The sequence below is a fragment of the Lepus europaeus genome, chromosome 6 (assembly GCF_033115175.1).
Source record: "Lepus europaeus isolate LE1 chromosome 6, mLepTim1.pri, whole genome shotgun sequence".
Classification (NCBI taxonomy): Eukaryota; Metazoa; Chordata; class Mammalia; order Lagomorpha; family Leporidae; genus Lepus; species Lepus europaeus.
Window position 1 is genome coordinate 131,272,160 of NC_084832.1, and position 19,900 is coordinate 131,292,059.

A 19,900-nucleotide genomic window follows, 5' to 3' on the forward strand; every position below is an offset into this window, starting at 1 on the left:
AGGTATTTCAGCTCTTCTTTCCTTCCTAAGGAGGTCTGCACTACTAAGGGAGGTAAAACCACAGTTCAGGATGCTAAACACCAAGCAGCTGGGAAATACTCTTTGCTATCAACACTACCCCTCCTCTGCTTCCCACACACACATACACCCTTCCTCCAAGCTGAGCAAAAAGAAAAAGTAGAAAGAGAACAGCACCAATGATCCCAGAAAGTAAAGTTTATGTGCAACTGAATATAGTTTACAGAGCTCTATGCTATACTATTCTCAAAACCAGTAATGAGAATTCTGGTACAACCATTAAACTAAAAAAAAAAAAAAAGAAAAGGTAGAACACATGAGCAAAACATACCATGTATGATCCTCAAATCATGAACTCTTGCACTTAGATCTTCTCTTCCAGTAATTTTTCTTCTGTAAACATCAAAAAAATTTGCAAAAATTAAACAAAAATGCTCATTCTGCTCACTTGCTTTGAACTAATTATCCATTCAAACAAAATCTAATATAAATGCATTTTATTAACTATCTTGAAAGTCTGATAAATGGCTTAAATAACACTCTCACAAACTCCTATGAGATACTGGAATGTTAGTCAGAATTTTATATGAGTTGTACCATCTCAGTCTTTAGACAATAATGTCTTTACTTTTTTCCCCTGATACCTGCTAATTCTGCTTTCTTTACCTCCTTTTGCTATGCATTTTCTTTGAAACTATGCATCTGTTTTTTTGTTTTTGGTGTTTTTTTTTGTTTTTTTTTTTTTTTTTTTTTTGACAGGCAGAGTGGACAGTGAGAGAGAGAGAGAGACAGAGAGAAAGGTCTTCCTTTTTGCCGCTGGTTCACCCTCCAATGGCCGCTGCGGCCGGCGCATCTCGCTGATCCAAAGCCAGGAGCCAGGTGCTTCTCCTGGTCTCCCATGCGGGTGCAGGGCCCAAGGACTTGGGCCATCCTCCACTGCCTTCCCTGGGCCATAGCAGAGACCTGGCCTGGAAGAGGGGCCACCGGGATAGAATCCGGCACCCCAACCGGGACTAGAACCCGGTGTGCCGGTGTCACAAGGCGGAGGATTAGCCTGTTAAGCCATGGCGCCGTCTATGAAACTATGCATCTGTTTAAAACACCTGGGACATCTGCTGCTTTTGCAAGTATATTAGCAGGAAGTACATCAGAAATGGAGCAGCCAGGACACAAACAGGATTTCCAAACATGGGATGTAGGAATTCCAAGCAGTGGGTTAAGCCCATTGACCCAAATCTGTGTTTTTTTTTTGTTTGTTTTTTTTTTTTTTTGGACAGGCAGAGTGGATAGTGAGAGAGAAAGGTCTTCCTTTGCCATTGGTTCACCCTCCAATGGCCGCCGTGGCCAGCACAGTACGCTGATCCGAAGCCAGGAGCCAGGTGCTTCTCCTGGTCTCCCATGCGGGTGCAGGGCCCAAGCACTGGGGCCATCCTCCACTGCCCTCCCGGGCCATAGCAGAGAGCTGGCCTGGAAGAGGGGCAACCTGGACAGAATCCGGTGCCCCAACTGGGACTAGAACCAGGTGTGCCGGCGCCGCAGGCAGAGGATTAGCCTAGTGAGCCGCGCTGCTGGCCCCAAATCTGAGTCTTAAAACAATACTGGTCGGTCATGGCTGGCTGACTACTGAGCCATGCAGAACTGAAGTAAACAGATACTACTAAAAGGGCCATTAGAAAATTTCAGCCAAGAGGGCTGGGAGTTGTGTTTTAGTAGGTTAAGCCGCCAGCTGTGATGTCCACATCCCAAATCATAGTTCAAGTTTGACTCTCAGCTAAACCACTTCCAATCCAGCTTCCCGCTAATGTGGTAGGAAGCAGTGGGTGACGAGTGGAAGTACATGGGTCCCTGCCACCAGCTTGGGAGACTAAGATGAATTCCTGGTTTCTGACTTTGGCCTAGCCGAACCCTCGCCATTGTGGCCATCTGGGAGTAAATCAGGGATGTAGGATCGATCTCTCTCTCTCTCTCTCTCCCTCCCTCCCTCCCTCCCTCCCTCCCTCCCTCCCTCTCTCCGCCTTTCAACTAACTAAACAGATCCTACCCAAAAAAAAAAAAAAAAAAAAAAAATCTAGCAAAGTGTGAATGGTTACTACTCCATACCCAGCTGCTATTCTCCACTCCAGTGACTTAAAACACAGGTTCACCACCAAGAAAAAAAACACCTCTGCAATTCCTTATTTGAAACTCATAGGGAGGATCAGAGAGACAAGGTTGTTAAGGTTTTCCTTAGAAGAGAGAGACAAAACTGCATATATCGTTTCTGTGTGCTATACTCAGCAACAGAAGACTAAAAGGCAAGCATGCGATAAACACCCACAGGACTCCAAACCTCAGAATATACTGTAAATAGCCAAATGGTGACCAAGATTTTCTCCCCTGGAATAAATCATTAAGGATATGATGTGGTGAACAAAAGAAACTACTACGTTGTATCTGTCATATCCCTACCCCAACCCCTTATAACAAAGCTCTGAGAAAAAGCTTTTCATAAACACATTGACTACCTCAGCTGTGTTAGACCCAAATAACAGACATGAGGCTTACACCTCACTCAGTAATGACAATCTGCACTTTCAGAAAGAACTGGGTAGGCCGGCGCCGCGGCTCAATAGGCTAATCCTCTGCCTTGCGGCACCTGCACACCGGGTTCTAGTACCGGTCGGGGCGCCGGATTCTGTCCCGGTTGCCCCTCTTCCGGGCCAGCTCTCTGCTGTGGCCCGGGAAGGCAGTGGAGGATGGCCCAAGTGCTTGGGCCCTGCACCCCATGGGAGACCAGGAGAAGCACCTGGCTCCTGGCTTCGGATCAGCGCGGTATGCCGGCCACGGCGGCCATTGGAGGATGAACCAACGGCAAAGGAAGACCTTTGTCTCTCTTTCTCACTGTCCACTCTGCCTGTCAAAAAAAATAAAAAATAAAAGAAAGAACTGGGTATTTCCAAGGGAGCAATAATTGCACAGCCGTGATGTCACAGGCAGTGATTAGAGCTGTATCAAGAACAAAGATGCCAAAAGGTTATTTCTTCACTGTAACTTAGAAAAGTGTATTAATACCTACTATGCAAAAATAAATGCAAAAATCAAAATTGACTCTCAAGAATACTTAAGAAAATTTGGGGCTCCTGGCCAGGCTCTTGAGATGCATATTCATTAAAACCATACATAAAGTGTTGTAGTTAAAAACATATGTTTTTCTGGCAGAAGAAATTGTACCTTTATTCACAAGAAGAATGTAATTTCTCAAAAGTTCAGATCTTAGGAGCTACAATGTTATAAATTAGTGGCAGGCTCAATAATTCTCAGGGATTACTGCCAACTGTTTAAGTAACTAAATAAATTTATTCTCTTAAAACATTTGCATTCTAGGACAGGCATTGTGCAGGTGTGGTTCAAGTCCCAGCTCCTCTGCTGCTGATTCAGCTTCTCTGTAAAGCTGCCTAGCAGATAATGGCCCAAATACATGAGTCTCTGCCACTCACATGCCGTGCTTCAACCTGGCCCAGACCTGGCTGCTGAGGGCATTTGAGGAATAAGACAGTAAATGAAAGATCTCTCTCCCTCACTCTGTTGCTTTCTCTTCATAATAAATAAATATTTAAAAAAAAATAAATTGATATGCTAAATAATTATAGATTTAATTATGACAATTGTATAACTTAAAAGTACAACTTTTAGACATTTCTAAATACATATAGATGAAAAAAGATACATTTTAAGTATATTAAATAAGTTAAGCATTAATATATCAAATTCCAGTATACTATCTGTATTCCACTTAGTTCAAGACACTATGCTAAGTATCTATTAAACACAAGTATTAAGCACTATATTTCTAAACAACTGCGCTAAAGTAAGGTAAGGATCTGAACAACAGAAATTAAAGAAATCAACCCAAATACATTACCAAGTTTTTAAACATACACACTTAACTACAGCAGGTAGCAAGAGCCTGCTACACCCCAAGTCAGAACACTGTGAAAGGTAATAAGCAGTTCCAGTTGTAACTGCCTTGGGAAGAACACACTGCAGGACATCACCAGTTACTCCCTGCTGTTCTGTCAGGATACTTAGATCAGTGCTGCTCTAGGTATGGCCTGAGCACCAGCACCATTGTTACAGTTCTGTGGTAAGTACTAAAAACGAAGGTAAGCTTTTACAATTTACAAATTTAACTTAAAATATTAGGAAAAAAAGAGATAAAAACTGACTTTACAAAACGTAGGACAGAGCTCACATTAAAATCTAAGATTTTAGTTGATGAAACCAATTATACGCTTTCAAAGAAGCAATAAATACATTTAAGCCCACTTGGCTTTTTCTGAAGAGCTCTATGGTGCACTAGTTAGCTTTGGGTATACTCACTTGGATTCCACCTCTAAAGGTCATCACTAACCTTACAGAGCCTTTACAACTTTCATAACAGGAAAGCTGTTTCGTTAAAAAGCCTTCATTTTTCTTGTCTTTCGTTTCTCTCAACTGTCTTTTAACTTGAACCTATGAGGAAAACAAAATTATCGATTTAAAGCAGTAATCCAACATCAAAAATTTTCAATTTTCCTTTGAAATGCTGAAAAGAAAAAGAAGAGAAACAAAATTGTCTGAATGGAAAGTATAATCAAAATACATATGCTGGAGCCGGCACTGTGGTGCAGTGGGTTAAAAGCCCTGGCCTGAAGTGCCAGCACCCCATATGGACACCACTTTTAATCCCGGCTGCTCCTCTTTTATCCAGCTCTCTGCTATGGTCTGGGAAAGCAGCAGAAAATGGCACAAATCCTTGGGCCCCTGCACCCGCATGGGAGACCCAAAAGAAGTTCCTGGCTCCTGACATCAGATCAGCTCAGTTCCGGACGTTGCAGCCATTTGGGGAGTGAACCAGCAGATGGAAGACCTCTCTCTCCGTCTCTACCTCTCTCTGTAACTCTGTCTTTCAAATAAATAAAATAAATCTTAAAAAAAAAAAAATGCTTATTTATTCAAGCATGCCAAACCACAGGCTTAGTGTGTGCTAAGTTCTGGGGAACTGAAACAAAGAGAGAGGCTATAAAGAGATGCTCCTAACAGATATGAGCATAGATTTGTATACACAAAAGGAACTGAGAAATTAACTCATCTGAGGATGTCAGAGAAAAAATTTTTTTAATTAATTTATTTATTTGAAAGGCAGAGTTACAGAGAGGCAGAAGCAGAGAGAGAAGTCTTCCATCCACTGGTTCACTCCCCAAGTGGCCACAACGGGTGGAGCTGGGCCTATCCAAAGCCAGGAGCCAGGAGCCAGGAGCTTCCTCCAGGTCTCCCACCTGAGTACAGGGGTCCAAGCATTTGGGCCATCTTCTACTGGTTTCCCAGGCCACAGCAAAGAGCTGGATGAGAAGTGGAGCAGCTGGGACTCAAACCAACATCCATATGGGATGCCAGCTCTACAGGCAGAGGCTTAGCCCACTATGTCACAGCGCCAGCCCCCAGAGAAGATTTTAATGAGTAAATGATTTATGAATTACTCTTAAACAATGAAAGGGAATTTGTCTAAGGTAAAAATATTCAGGATGGAGAAAAGAACACAGAGTTACAAAGCATTTGAGAGGCCAGTATGAACAGAGAAGAGGAGCACGCATGGCAGGATGCAAAGTTGGTCAAACTGTTAGGACCAGAATGTAACAGCCCTGGAATAAACAACTTATTCTATGAGTATCAGAGAGTAAGTAGAGTTTGTAAAGCAAGTGAATGAGATAATCAACTTATTATTTAAGAACATAACTTTGGCAGTCATGTGGACAATGAATCAGTTAAAGAGAGACTATACCCAAGAAACGAGATCACCCCCCCCCAAAAAAAACAAAAACAAAAAACACAAAAAACAACACTTACATAATTGTCTACATCTACACTGTCCAGGACAATAGTCACTGGCCGGCCATATGTGGCAACTAAGCACTTCTGATGTGCTTTGTCTGAATCCAAATGTGCTGTATCATACACAATAGGATTTTACAAACAGCACAACTTTAAAAAAAAAAAAAAAAGGAACATAAAATCTCCCATTTGTAATTTTTAAAAAAAGTTTATTTACTTATTTAAAAGGCAGAGCTACAGAGACAGAAGTAGAGACAGAAAAAGATCTTCCATCCACTTGTTCACTCCCCAAATGGCCACAATGGCTGCGGGTAGGCCAGGCCAAAGCCAGGAGCTTCTTCCAGGTTTCCTTTCCAGGTGGGTCGCAGGGGCTCAAGTACTTGGGCCATCTTCTGCTGCTTTTCCGAGGCCATTAGTAGGGAGCTGAATCAGACGTAGCGCAGCAAAAGAAAGAGAGAAAGAGAGAAAGAGAGAGAGAGAGAAAGAAAGAGAGAAAGAGAGGAAGGAAGAAAGGAAGGAAGGAAGGAAGGAAGGAAGGAAGGAAGGAAGGAAGGAAGGAAGGAAGGAAGGAAGGAAGGAAGGAAACAGAGCAGCTTTGGACATGAACCAGCACCCGCACAGCATGAAGCAGTGCAGGAGGCAGCTTAACTCGCTGCACCAGAGTGCCGGCACCTCAGTAAAACTTCTTTAAAAGCATCACATGTTGAAATACTGTATTAGATATGCTGGACTAGATATACCACTAAAACTTACTTCATCTGTCTCATCTTACTCTTTTAATGTGCCTACTAAACATCTTAAATCACAGCGAGGTTTGCAGCACACTTACACTGGACAACGCTGGTCTAGATGACAGCATGAGGGCCTGCAAAGACACCAGCACAGGAATGAAGATGGAACAAACTTAAGACACTGAGCAGAAGAAATCACAAAAACAAGAGAAAGCAAAGTGGAAAATTCCCAGAAATTCCTGAAGCAGATGACTAGCAATGTGACATCATTAACAGGGCTAGGGCAGGATAGGGTATGATATGAGGTTATGGTTTGTTAAGGTTTAGATTCCTGTTGTATTCTAGATGGAGATGTACAGCAGAGAGGCTACAAACACAGAGCATGATCTTGGGGAAGATGTCTTGGCTAGTGATAAATTTTAGTAGCCATCCAAACACAGGTAGTACTTAAAGGGACCAAAGTATTTCAGAAGACTTAATGAAAGACAGAAGATCAGAGAAATCAAAAGAATATCCTATGAGGATCCCAATGATTAAGAAAAGAATAAGAGCAGAGAGATGACAAACAAGATTATGAACAATCAAGTTAGAAAAACAAGCATATATACACATATCAGAAACAGACACACACACACACACACACACATACGCCACAAGAGAAGGATGTCCTAGAAATCAAAGGAAATACAAAATAGTCAACATCAGTATACACAGAAAACTAACCATGGCATCTAGAAGTCAGAAAATTATTCTAAACCTTAGGGAGGATAATTTAGTAAAATAATTTGATAGAGGTGAATGCTCAATGGGAATTGCAAACAGAGGTATCTTAAAGGAGTTCAAATAGAAAAGGAAAAGGTAACGCGAAGACTAAAAAGACATCCCAAGTCCCACATCAGAATGCCTGGGCTTGAGCACCAGCTCCACTCCTGATTCTAGCTTTCTGGTCATGCAGACCCTGAGAGAAATCAGCGATGGTTAAAGTAATTGGGTTCCTGCCACCCACTAAGACTGAGGTCCTGGCTCCCAGCTTCTGCCCCAACCTCATCCCAGCCTAGCACTGGCCAATGCAGGATTTTAGGGACTGAACTAGGGAATGGGAGCTCTCTGTCCCTCTGTCTGTCCAATAAATAAATAAGAAATTTTTTTTAAAGATTTATTTATTTGAAATGAAGATTTACAGAGAAAGAATGAGAGAAGGAGAAAGAGAGATCTTCCTTCTGCTGGTTCACTCTCGAAATGACCACAACAGCCAGGGCTGGGCCAGGCGGAAGCCAAGAACCCAGATCTCCTTCTTGGTCTCCCATGTGGGTGCAGGGGCTCAAGCAGTTGGGCCACCTTCCACTGCTTTCATGCACATTAGCAGGGGGCGGGACTGGAAATGGAGCAGCCAACACTCGAACAGGCACTCATACAGGATGTCAGCATCACCAGCAGTGGCTTAACTCACTGTGCCACAATGCTGACCTCAATAAATAATTTTTAAAAAGAAAATGTAGAAGATATTTCATGACAACAAATATCTAAGTTAGACAAAACTGGATTAGCACTGTATCAAACCTTTAAGTAAAATACAAACTCTATTAAGTAAAAGCAAATTCTTATTCCAAGCAACAGAACAAAATTTCACATAGAACTATCCTTGAAGATAGCTCATGCTAATGAATCTGTAGAAACACAATTAGGAAATTTGGAGGTGGAGGAATAGAGAATCTGTCTGCCAGAGAAGCCATAATATATTTTTTTTATATTACACATATATCTTTTCTCCAAGATACATACTTATTTGTGCAAATAACAGTTACACACCTACAACAAGCAAATTTTTTATACATGTCAGTTTATTTGAATTGCAATCTTGTTTGTACCTTACATCAAGACTCAACTAGTAAAAATGTGTCAAAAGAAACTATAAATACCTACACTGAGAACAACTAATGCTTCAATAACATCTATTACTTACACCCTCTTTCCTACTTATACAGACAGAATCCAGCTGTCATTGACTAACAACAGTGCTATGTGGAAGCAGTTTGTTTTTCCTTTTGACAGCATCACATATGTGTATATTGAGTATTCTCATTGTTAGACATTTATCAGTCAGGATTTACAGTGATATGAAATTCCTTCCTCACACATGTTACTTAACTTCTATTCTTCTTTATTCTACATTTACTCATTAACTCAGAAATAACACTATTTCTTTTTTTTCCTTGTAAGTCAACAATGTTAATATAATTCAAAATCATCACAGGCAATATCAATGAGGTAATAATTAGTACATAAGAATAAAGACACTATTTTATATATAATTTCACTGGCTTGTCTTCTCAAAATTATAGTATTTTTCATGAAAAAATAATTTTGGGGAGATGCCTTTAGATCTACTATTCTAACATTCTTTACAATGGAAAAAATGTGATCAAAGTGCTATGCAATTATTAAAAATTTGTGAAATACAGGAATTCTTAGACTTAAGATTAAGTGCTGAGTAATTTAGAGCAGTCTCAGAGATCTAAAACACTGTGATGAATACCTTACTGACCACTGAGTCTATGCTCTCTCTAGGGAGTAAAGAAAAAGAGGTTCAGAATTTCAGTATCTTTCAAGTCTAGACTTGTCACCCTGGGTAATGATACCACTTTATTAGACCTACAGTGTAACCATCTTCAAATATACACAAACTAGAAAATCTATCCAAACAAAACAGCCTTAATTAACTTTATATCATGCTGCAAAATAAAATCTAAGACTTACCTTAACACAACCTTCCAATGCACTGAATTTTAACACTGCCTGAAAAGGTTTTCGGTCAATAGGACATGAAGGCAAAGTCTGAAAAAAATGAATGACAAATTATATCTTTATAAAAGTTTATTTAGAATAAATCAAAATTAAGCTATACTACATATATTTCTAAGATTTCCAGTGTAACCAGAAGCAACAGAAAAATATGTATTTTTCTTCTTTCGAAGACAAAGTAAAATACTCTCAGTCTATATTATGCTATAGAGCAGTAAAAACCTCAGATTTGTTTCATTCTTGCAAACACCTTTTGAGTACCTACTGTATGATAACTGGAATACACTGATGAGCAAAAATGCTAAAATCTCCATTAATCAGATCCCATTAAATATCTACTGGTGTTACGGAAGGTGGGAGGGCACCAGCAGCTCTGTGATATGCAGCTGCCCACTACGCAGAACTCGAGCAAATCTTCCAGATAAAAAGGTAATGTCCCTTGCAGACAATAACAATCTGTGACTTAGTCTTTATCTCAAATTAATTATTTTGAATAGGCAGCTTTGCCACCAATAGACGTATGTAAAAGAAGAAAATGAAGTGTCTTACTCCACCTCAGTTTCTTACAATGTATGTTTTTGCAGACATACACACAAGTCTTTTTAATATATAGGATAAATTCATATCAATTGAACTTTGCCTTTTTTCTCTTAATTATATAATGCAGATTGGTTCATATTAAGTCAAAGTTGCCCTATCCTTATCAGCATGGTGGGCCATAATATATTATATTTCCTTTTATGTGAGTAAGGTTGAATATATTATCATATTTTTAAGGGCTAGCCAAAACTCTTTTTTCTTAAACTGTCTATTCATGTTCTTTGCCTAACATGCGAGTAGGTTGCTGGTCTTTTTCAAAGTGAATTGTAAGTGTTCTTTATTTATTAAGGAAATCGAATTGGTCCTTTAGTTACTTTATGACTAAAAGTCAATTTTATTTAATTTGATGTAAATACTTGCAAAATTCATGTGCACCAACCATAATTAAGATTTTCTCTGATAATACCATTAAGTATTATATAAGAATGAGCTTATCTCATTCAAATAACTTAGGACAGAGCAAGTTTTCTACTAGGGCAGGCAGCCTATGAACAAAATAACAAAAGGTAACATTATTAATAGCTATAGTTACAAAAGTAAAGTGGGAGTTTAGCTTAATATCAAAGACAACAGAATCTAGATAAACTACATTTTTCCTTGGTGAGAAATACAATCTGCCTTTCTGGGCTTTTGCACTTACCAAGATATGCAGACACAGTACAGGAAGAAAGAGAAGTGCGGGGTCCCTGATCTTAGAACCCATCTTCACACAGTTCCTGAGTCACTTGGGAGCAGCTAAAATACAAACTGAAGTACTTTCTACCACTCTGTATAAGTGATTTTTCTTCCCAGTTAAGTGGGTGCACTTTGAAAGGAAAATGCTTCACTACATCTGAATTAAGAAATGAGCCCTAACTTACGTAAAGTGTTTCAAAAATTCCATAGAAAATTCTTATTTTTTATTTTGGTGCAAAAAATTCTGAAAGCCATGGATATGAAAGCTCATCAGAAACTTCATAGAAAATACTTATTATCAAAAAACCATCTGCATATCACATTTTTACACCAAAATTGTTCATTTTTAATTACATTTTCTATGAACTTTTTGCAGTAGCCTCATTTTAACTCAGTTCACATTCGCTTAAGCCAGTCCCAACCTATCTTCAAGTACTATGACGAACATAAGAAAGATACTATTCCTTCCCCTTCAGAAACTCTGGTCTTAAGAAGCTTTGCCACAAGCAGCAACAAAGCCGTCTGTATCTTTTTAGCAAGGAACTGCTAACAGTAATTCTAGTTCAAAGAATTTAATAGCCTAATTGCTAATGGTTTAGTGCACTGGCATATACTATATGCAAGTTTTTAGGTTAGAAGTTACTGTAACACTACATCTATAATTTAAAATAATATTTAAAAGTAAAAACTGTCAAATGCTTTCTACTTTTACCAAAGTTTCAAAATGTAGTTCTTTTTATCTCTATTTTAAAGATAAAATTAGATATATATACATAAAAATAAACAGCAATCAATGAAAATTTATTTCCTTATTTTTTTTTAAATCTATTTAAGATATTTGTGTAGTGGTTCTACCTACTTTCCTATTTTCTGTGTAAACTGGAGCTAGTGACTCAGCGTCTCTGTGCCACAGCTACCCTAGCATGTGAAAATCAGAGTAACAGAATTCACCTCTAAGATGTTTATGGGAAGTTACTGAACTCTCAGAAGAACACATGGAATATACTAAATATCATGTAAGGGCCTGTAAACTTCAACTAGCTTAACTACCCTAACAAAAGTCTTAGTTCATTAGCAAAAAGACAACCTACAATATGATGGGACCTTAATGATTTCTTATTGGAATTTTCAACCTTCATGGCAGGCACAGAAATTAAAGTATGTAACTATTTAGATATTTCAATGTTGGCATTGCTAAGATACAAAGAAAGCCACTGTTTTAGAATTTACTCTGTATCAGATGCATGAGGTTTTCAAAGACTGAAATTACATAATCTCATTTCTTTCTTTCTTTATCCTCTGTTGACATCAGCAAAATTATACATTCATCTTCAAAATTTTCAGTCTGGGCCGGCGCCGTGGCTCAATAGGCTAATCCTCCGCCTTGCGGCGCTGGCACACCGGGTTCTGTCCCAGTTGCCCCTCTTCCAGGCCAGCTCTCTGCTGTGGCCCGGAGTGCAGTGCAGGATGGCCCAAGTGCTTGGGCCCTGCACCCCATGGGAGACCAGGAGAAGCACCTGGCTCCTGCCTTTGGATCAGTGTGGTGAGCCGGCCGCAGTGCGCCAGCCACGGCAGCCATTTGAGGGTGAACCAACGGCAAAGGAAGACCTTTCTCTCTGTCTCTCTCTCTCTCACTGTCCACTCTGCCTGTCAAAAAAAAAAAAAAAATTAAAAATAAATAAATAAATAAATAAATAAAATTTTCAGTCTGACATACTTTTAATGTAAGCATTTTATTTTGATACAGAGTTCTGGGTAAAGTTTTCATTCCTTTTTCCATAAGCATATTTGCCTTGGATTTGTCTATGGCTTCATTTCAAGCAAGGGTTCAAAAGAAAACAGAAAGCAAAGTGGTAGAGCTGAAAAACTGCTATGGATTATCACAATCTGCAAATACTTAACATTTCCAAAAGATAATTTCATTAACACTAGAAAATAAAATAACTTACTGTGGGTCAGGCTGAGTAATGAAAATCTTTTAAAGGCGAGTTATCTCTCACAGTCTCTCTCCTCGTAAGGAGAAAATAAGTCAAAAAACTAGACACCTAGGGTACACAGTTAAGATACAATGCCACCTATTCTGACCCTAGGAAGAACACTGTGGCAAATTATTTACAAGAGCAAACAGAAGAGAAACTCAGTTATTCTGAATTAAGTCTTCACAGCATATTTGAGTAAATTAAGAATAACTAAAAAAGAAGGGAATGAGAAATCAAAACAGGTTTAAAAAACCTAAGTGTATTTTTTTCTTAACATATACTACAAGGAAATTAAAAGGCTACTTTCACATATAGCAAATTTCACTAATAGATATAAAGCATTAAATTATCCACAATGTCATAATCAAATAGCTATAACAGGAAAATTTTACAAGTTTTTATAGAAATCATTTGGATTCATCTAGTTTTAAAGCACTCCCATAAGAACCCTAACCTCATATCTAATAGATTATCTATCCAGAAAATCCCGAAGATATTTTGAGTTTTCAAAGTCAAGCTTTTATCACTAGAATAACAGATTAAATCTTGAAGGTGTGAGGTTTTCAGAGTTCACATTTAAAATTAATGTAGAAAATTTTTAATGTACTCACTGATTTAATACCACAATTAATTTCAAGAAAATTAATACAACTTTTTTCATTGTACACCAACAAAAATATTCAATTACTCATCATTGTGATTCCTTAAATATAGCAAAATATCTTTCATTCTTTACCAGCTTGAATCATTATAAATTTCATTCCAATAGCTTCTAAAGTATCTAATTATTTCCAAAATCAAAGCAGTCTAAAAACACCATTCAACTTGATGATACAGCTACAAAATTAGTAGAAGTTACCCACTGCTTTACAGTGCATTACGTATTAGAACACGCACTTCTACCATGAATGCTCTGTACTACGTTTTTATCAATTAAAGAGGCAATTGTGATAGAAAAAAAAAAAATCTTCCTAATGATTTCAGTAAAAACATACCCTAGTGTTCTGAAGCGTTGTAAATTCCCAGCTCAGACAAACCCATATTTAAATGTAAGAACAGGAAACCTTCCTTATTTGGATTTCAGGATTCTTGATTTCTAATATTTCTTGCTTCCTGCTGCTGCTCTATCCTCAATCACATAGGCTACCTATAGATAGCCCCTCCTAGAGAGAGAGAAGCAAGTGTTAAAGGTAAGTGCTTATCGGTAGGTTTGCCTGTTGATGGGACTCTCTGGAGCATTTATCTCTCCTTCTAACAATTAGAGTATATTATATAATTGCAGTTTAAAATCAAGTAAATATGATTTAGAAATGCATACCATTAAAGGCTGATGGTTATTTTAAAGCTGTTCACCAAGACCTAACTTTCTCACTGATGGTTTCAAGACACAGCGCCTGGCCCTTCCATGTAAGTGCTCACTTAAGTCAGCCTACACATTCCCTATGGCACTGTGGCACTATAACCATTCTTGCCAGACACTGCCTTGTCACTCTGTTATTAGTAAAACGGGTTCTTTACACCAGCTTTCAGAAACGTGTTCCTAAAGTTCAAGTGGCTGTCAGTGAAGACAAGAACCGCAAGTAACGATGCATTTCATCTTGCCACTCAAAGGAAGCCTCGTGTCCTGCTGGATGCGTAACAGCTGGCCAGAATTCCTTTTTTTTTCAATTTCCAGGGCTGGCACCGTGGTGTGGTGGGTTAAGCCATTAAGCCACCATCGGTAATGCCAGCTTCACTTCTGTTTTTTTTTTTTTTCTTTCTTTCTTTTTAAGATTTATTTATTTATTTGAAACTCAGAGTTACACCAAGAGAGCAGTCTTCCACCCAGTGGTTCACTCCCCAGTTGGTTTCAACAGCCAGAACTGCGCTGATCCAAAGCTAGAAGCCAGGAGCTTCCTCTGAGTCCGAGTATGAGTCTCCCACATGGGTACAGGGCCCCAAGGACTTAGGCCATCTTCTGCTTACCCAGACCAGGTCACAGCAGAGAACTGGATCGGAAGCGAGCAGCCAGGACTTGAATCCACGCCCATGTGGGATGCTGCCACTGCAGATGGCAGCCTTCCCTACTAAGCCACAGCGCCAGCCCCCAGAATTACAATTAATCTTAATTTTCTCTGACATTTCACACTTACGACTTCTTTTTCTAGTATAAAAATAGAAAATTCAGTAAACTATCTGTGTAAGTAAGTTTATATATTCTGAACACTTAAAAGGAATCTACAAAATATATATTAATCTATAATAGTAAAGCAGTATTAAACCAAAATCTTTACACATACACTCTATGTAATAAGTGTTCACAATGTAAACCATGTTTTATCCTATCAAAGAATTTCCCAAAGATCTCGTTCACAGAGTATACACAGCAGTGGATCTGGAAAAATTGGCTTCAAGTTTTGAAAGAGTCAGAACCAGCAATCTCTCTAAACCACTTTAAGAATGAAGGTAGACAGCAAGCCCTTCTACCTCCTACAAGGGTGTCAATAACCAAATGAAATAATATATGACAATATTTTGTAAAAAGCTATTATTAATGGTATCCCATATATATATTTAAATAATTGTTCGCAGAGAATTATGTACAGGTCTAGGTTAGTTAAGGAACAGAAAAGAAAGGAAATTAAAAGTTGAGGAAAAACTCCACATACCGAAGCTTTGCTGAATCACTATATTACTGAAAAGTTCACTACTCAGTAGAATGATGTAAGGACTTCTGCTTACTTTACAAAAGAACATGTATATATAAATTACACCGTTTTTTCCTATTATTATTCAAAAACACACGCCTCACCTGTCTGCACTGACACTGTGGCCTGACTTCTTCCAGAAGTCTAAGTCGCTTTGGAAAGACTCTTCGTTTCTAGGCTCACGACAGAAAGCATGCCTCAATCAGTTGTACAATTATTTCATTAACCTTTATTTATCAAAATGAGGCTACCAGCATTGGATATGAAATATGAAAGGATGACTTGCTCACAGTGGGAAAGCCAATCACATTTTTAAAAATAAAAGAGAAATAGTTTATATAACTTAGAGAATAAAACCTGGTAGTTTTAAGAACATCCTAACCACAAATATTGCCATGTTCCTTTAAAAAGAGTAGAAGCTCTAGGTGGGCATTTGCTATAGTGGCTAAGACACCACTTGGGATCAGGCCCAGGACACCTAATTCCCATATCAGAGCTTGGGCTCCAGTCCTGGCTCTGCTCCTGACTCCAGCTTCCTGCTAATGTACACCCTCAGAGGCAGCCCAAGTAGTTTGGTCCCTGCCACCCACATGGGAGACCTGGACTGTATTGCCAACTCCTGGCTCTGGCGTGGCCCAGACTGGCTGTTGCCGGCATTTGGAGGTTGAACCAGTGCACTGAAGATCTCATTCCACCTCTTTTTCTCTTGCTGCTTCTCAAATAAAAAATATTAACATAATAAAAACACTTAGATGCTTTAAACACACAATGTTTAAGTCTTCAAATCCTAACCCTATAAGTACCAAAATTTCAATCACTTCTTGGCAACTATGCAATATCATAAATCTTACTTTCTTAACCAGTACAAGAAGAGGGGAGGAGAGGGAAGGTAGTAATTTGTCTGGAGGGCACTCTAGTTACAATCAGTTGTCACCAGTACTGCCTGTATCAGACTTCTCTAGTGTTAACTTTTCTAAGTATCTACTTTAAATGTGCAAAATCAGATACTCAAGGTTAAATTTACATGAATTAAAAACTTAGGCTGGGGGCCTGTAGCAGGTAAAGCCGCCACCTGCAGAGCCAGCATCCTATATGGGTGCCGGTTTGAGTCCCAGCTGCTCCGCTTCCTATCCAGCTCTCTGCTATGGCCTGGGAAAGCATACAAGATGGCCCAAGCCCTTGGGTCCCTGCACCCACATGGTAGACCTGGAAGAAGCACCTGGCTCCTGGCTTCAGACTGGCGCAGCTCCGTCCACTGCGGCCAACTGGGGAGTGAACCAGCAGATGCACCCCACCCCCTTCTGCCTCTTCTCGCTGTGTAACTCTTTCAAATAAATAAATCTTAAAAAAAACAAAAAACAAAAAACTATAGGCTGTTTTCATTCACAGTATGGGTAAAACAGTGTGCTAATCAAATGTCTGATAAATGTTAATATATTTTCTTTACAAATATTTTATCACTTAATAGGCCTTCTTTTGTTCAATTTCAAATTCTCAGCTCAAACAGTGATGGTTTAAATTCTAAAATTTCACCTTTCCTTAAATATCAGTTACATGTTGTCTCTTTGCTCAATATTCAACAGGTTTACCATTTATGAACTCCTTCCAACTAAATACAGTCATACTAGACACACTTAATTTAAATTTATTTTAGTAGACCAAAGGCCATTTAGGCTATGGGCCTAGGTTCCACAGGTTCCACTACCCTGGATCTTTTCACTCTAAATAAAGTGAATTCTCTGATAAGCTTAGAGACTACAAAAGGTTACTCAATCACTTTAAAGACTAACCCCAGCTCTTGTTTAAACCACCACAGAATCAAAATTTTAGAGCTTGAAACTAACTTTGATTTTGGAGACAGATATTTTAAGAGCAGGGAAGATCTCAGGGCTGTGTCTGAAGTACAGACACTAAATATACACATGAATTTTTCTAAATGCTGGTTTTGTACAAAGCAGAATTTCTTCAATGTCTAAAATATGAAGTTCAAAGTAAATGAGTCTTTTTCTGGTGACTGCTATCCCACTCTACTAAGTTTTTTTTGTTTTGTTTTGTTTTTTATTGAAAGGCTGACTGAGAGGGGCAGACAAACAGAGACAGAAGATGGTGAGAGAAAGGTCTTCAATCTCCAGTTCACTTCCCACATGTCCACACAGCAGGGGCTGGGCAAGGCCAAAGCCAGGATCCAGCAACTCTGTGGACTCTTCCATTTGTGGGAAACCAAGCATTTGGGCCATTAGCTGCTGCCTTCCCGGATGTACCGGCAGGAACGCTGGATCAGAAGCAGAGGAGCCAGGACTAGAACCAACAAACTCATACGGATTGTAGGAATCCCAAGCCATGACTTAAACTCACTGTGCCCCTAAGTCTGCCTCTGATATTCATTTTTTTTTTTTTAAGATTTTATATATTTGAGAGGTAAAATTACACACAGAGAAAGGGAGAGACAGAAAGAAAGGTCTTCCACCCGCTGGTTCACCCTAGATGGCCACAACTGCCAGGCTGCGAGGCCAAACCGAAGCCAGGAGCCAGATGCTACTTCCAGGTCTCCCACACAAGTGCAGTGACCCAATTACCTGGGCCATCTTCTACTGCTTTCCTAGGCCATTAGCAGAGAGGTGGATTCAAAGTGGAGCAGCTGAGACACAAATTGGCACCCATATGGGATGCTGGCATTGCAGGTAGCAGCTTTATCTACTATACCACAATGTCAGCCCCTTAAAAATGATTTTAACTTTGGGCTCTTCCTTGAGGTATTTGAAGTAGATTATTACTCGAGCTATGAATCCTTGCCTTGTATAGCAAATAAGCACTAACAAAGTGAACTAAATGAAATTAAACAGAAGAACGTGTAAGAAAGTCTTCACATACAGCATTAGGAGACTGAACAGACATTTATTCCTACTCCCAAAATCTGAGTAAATTTCCAATCTCCCTTTTAAACAGAAAGAGGCTGAGGAATAAAACAAGAGAGCTCAATTAATGAAAATGAAAAAACAAACAAAAAACCACTGGTGAATTTGAAATGTAATTCAAATAATTATATAAGTGTCAAAGCACTTATATAATTCAAAACACATCTAATTTTTATCACAGCAATTAAAGATCCAACCTGAAATTTTAAAGACTAAGTGATTTTCTCAACCAGCATTCATTTATAATTTCTAATGAGCAATTTATTAGTAAATCATCGTCTTCTTACTGTTCAACTTAACGGTTTTCTTAACTGATGGCTGCTAGCCCAATAGTACAATGGCATAATTGGTACTGTTCTGCTTATTCTCCCTTATATAGGTTAATTACTTTGTTTAAACAATGTCACAACTTTTCCCCATCCTGCCCTGTCCAGCATCACAACTTATAATCAGGGCTTTCTTGGGAAAAGCAATTTATCTTCAATGAAACTTTATATGCATAGGAATAACACAACAGAAGGAAAACACTACATGTAAGAAAGGTATTGGGGGCAGGCATCGGTTTGGGTGCTAGACCACAAGTTAGGGTACCACATCCCATCTCACAGTGCATTAACTCTGAGTCCCAGCTTCACTCTCAATTCCTGCTTCCTGACAATGCACGCCCTGGGAGGCAGCAGTGATGGCTCAAGTGACTGGGCCCCTGCCATCCATGTGGGAGACTTGGACTGAGTTCCCCAGTCCTGGCTCCTACCCAAGCCCAGCCCTGGCTGCTGTGGGTGTCTGGGGGATGAACCAGCAGACTGGAAGTGTCTTTCAAATAAATGAAATGCTTAATGTTTAAAAAAGTTTACTGCAAACACTATGTTGTCAAGTTATGTGCAACTTAAAAGGTCAACAAGGGTTAAAAATATAGATCTAAGCTTACCAATGTCTAGAAGTGAACATGTGCATAGTCTACAATCTAGCAATTCCTCTTCTAGATATATACCCAGGAGAAACAGACTATGATGAAAAGCTTCTGGTTGTGTGAAAGATGCACTATGGAGGAATATGGAGGGATGGGAACTGTGTCTATGTTACACATATTATGTGTAATATTATTATTATATTCTATGTCTATAATTTTCTTAGACAATGTTATTGAAGTTCAGAATTACGTGGTCACTGAAGAGAATACTGTAAGTACTAAACTGAAATCTTCCACCCATCCATCAATACTACTCTCTACCTGAAGCAAAAATCCCATTTTTAAAAAAAAATTCAAATGAAGGTATACTAAATTCAACACATATGAACTCTTTAACTGGGTGAAAAATTTTTTATTTCATTAATCAATGTTCCTGCAAACATACAGAAATCTAACCTACTATATTAACTCAGCAAAAGTCAAAACACTTTTCCCAAAAATACATTTTCATCTACCCTTAATTCCTCCTTACCCAAGACCACTTTAAGTTGAAACAAATCTTTTCCTCCCTACTGCAGAAATTCGGCCAGAGTCATTACAGAAACCTATAGTCGCCCTTCCGCACTGTTAAGGAAAATTAAGTAAAACGTGGAAATATGAAGACCATGATTATGTAATAAACAATTAATTTCAATGCACTAGGGACAACAGATCATTTGAAAGCACCTAACGT

The 19,900-nt window shown here is 38.9% G+C and overlaps 1 protein-coding gene across 6 annotated transcripts in view; it reads right to left on the bottom strand.

Annotated features, from left to right (window-relative positions):
• SCAF11 (SR-related CTD associated factor 11) overlaps positions 1 to 19,900 on the bottom strand; it is a 73,438-nt gene that overhangs the window by 20,181 nt on the left and 33,357 nt on the right. For 3 of the 6 annotated variants that reach the window (XM_062195113.1, XM_062195110.1, XM_062195111.1), the window contains exons 4-7: positions 9,357 to 9,434; positions 6,698 to 6,733; positions 4,409 to 4,509; positions 350 to 411 (exon numbers count right to left, since the gene is read on the bottom strand). In XM_062195113.1, coding sequence (XP_062051097.1) covers positions 350 to 411; positions 4,409 to 4,509; positions 6,698 to 6,733; positions 9,357 to 9,434 — 277 coding nt within the window. Of the gene's footprint in view, positions 1 to 349; positions 412 to 4,408; positions 4,510 to 6,697; positions 6,734 to 9,356; positions 9,435 to 13,650; positions 13,819 to 19,900 lie in introns of all 6 variants that reach the window. The other 3 variants (XM_062195115.1, XM_062195112.1, XM_062195114.1) reach the window with 2 other exon arrangements.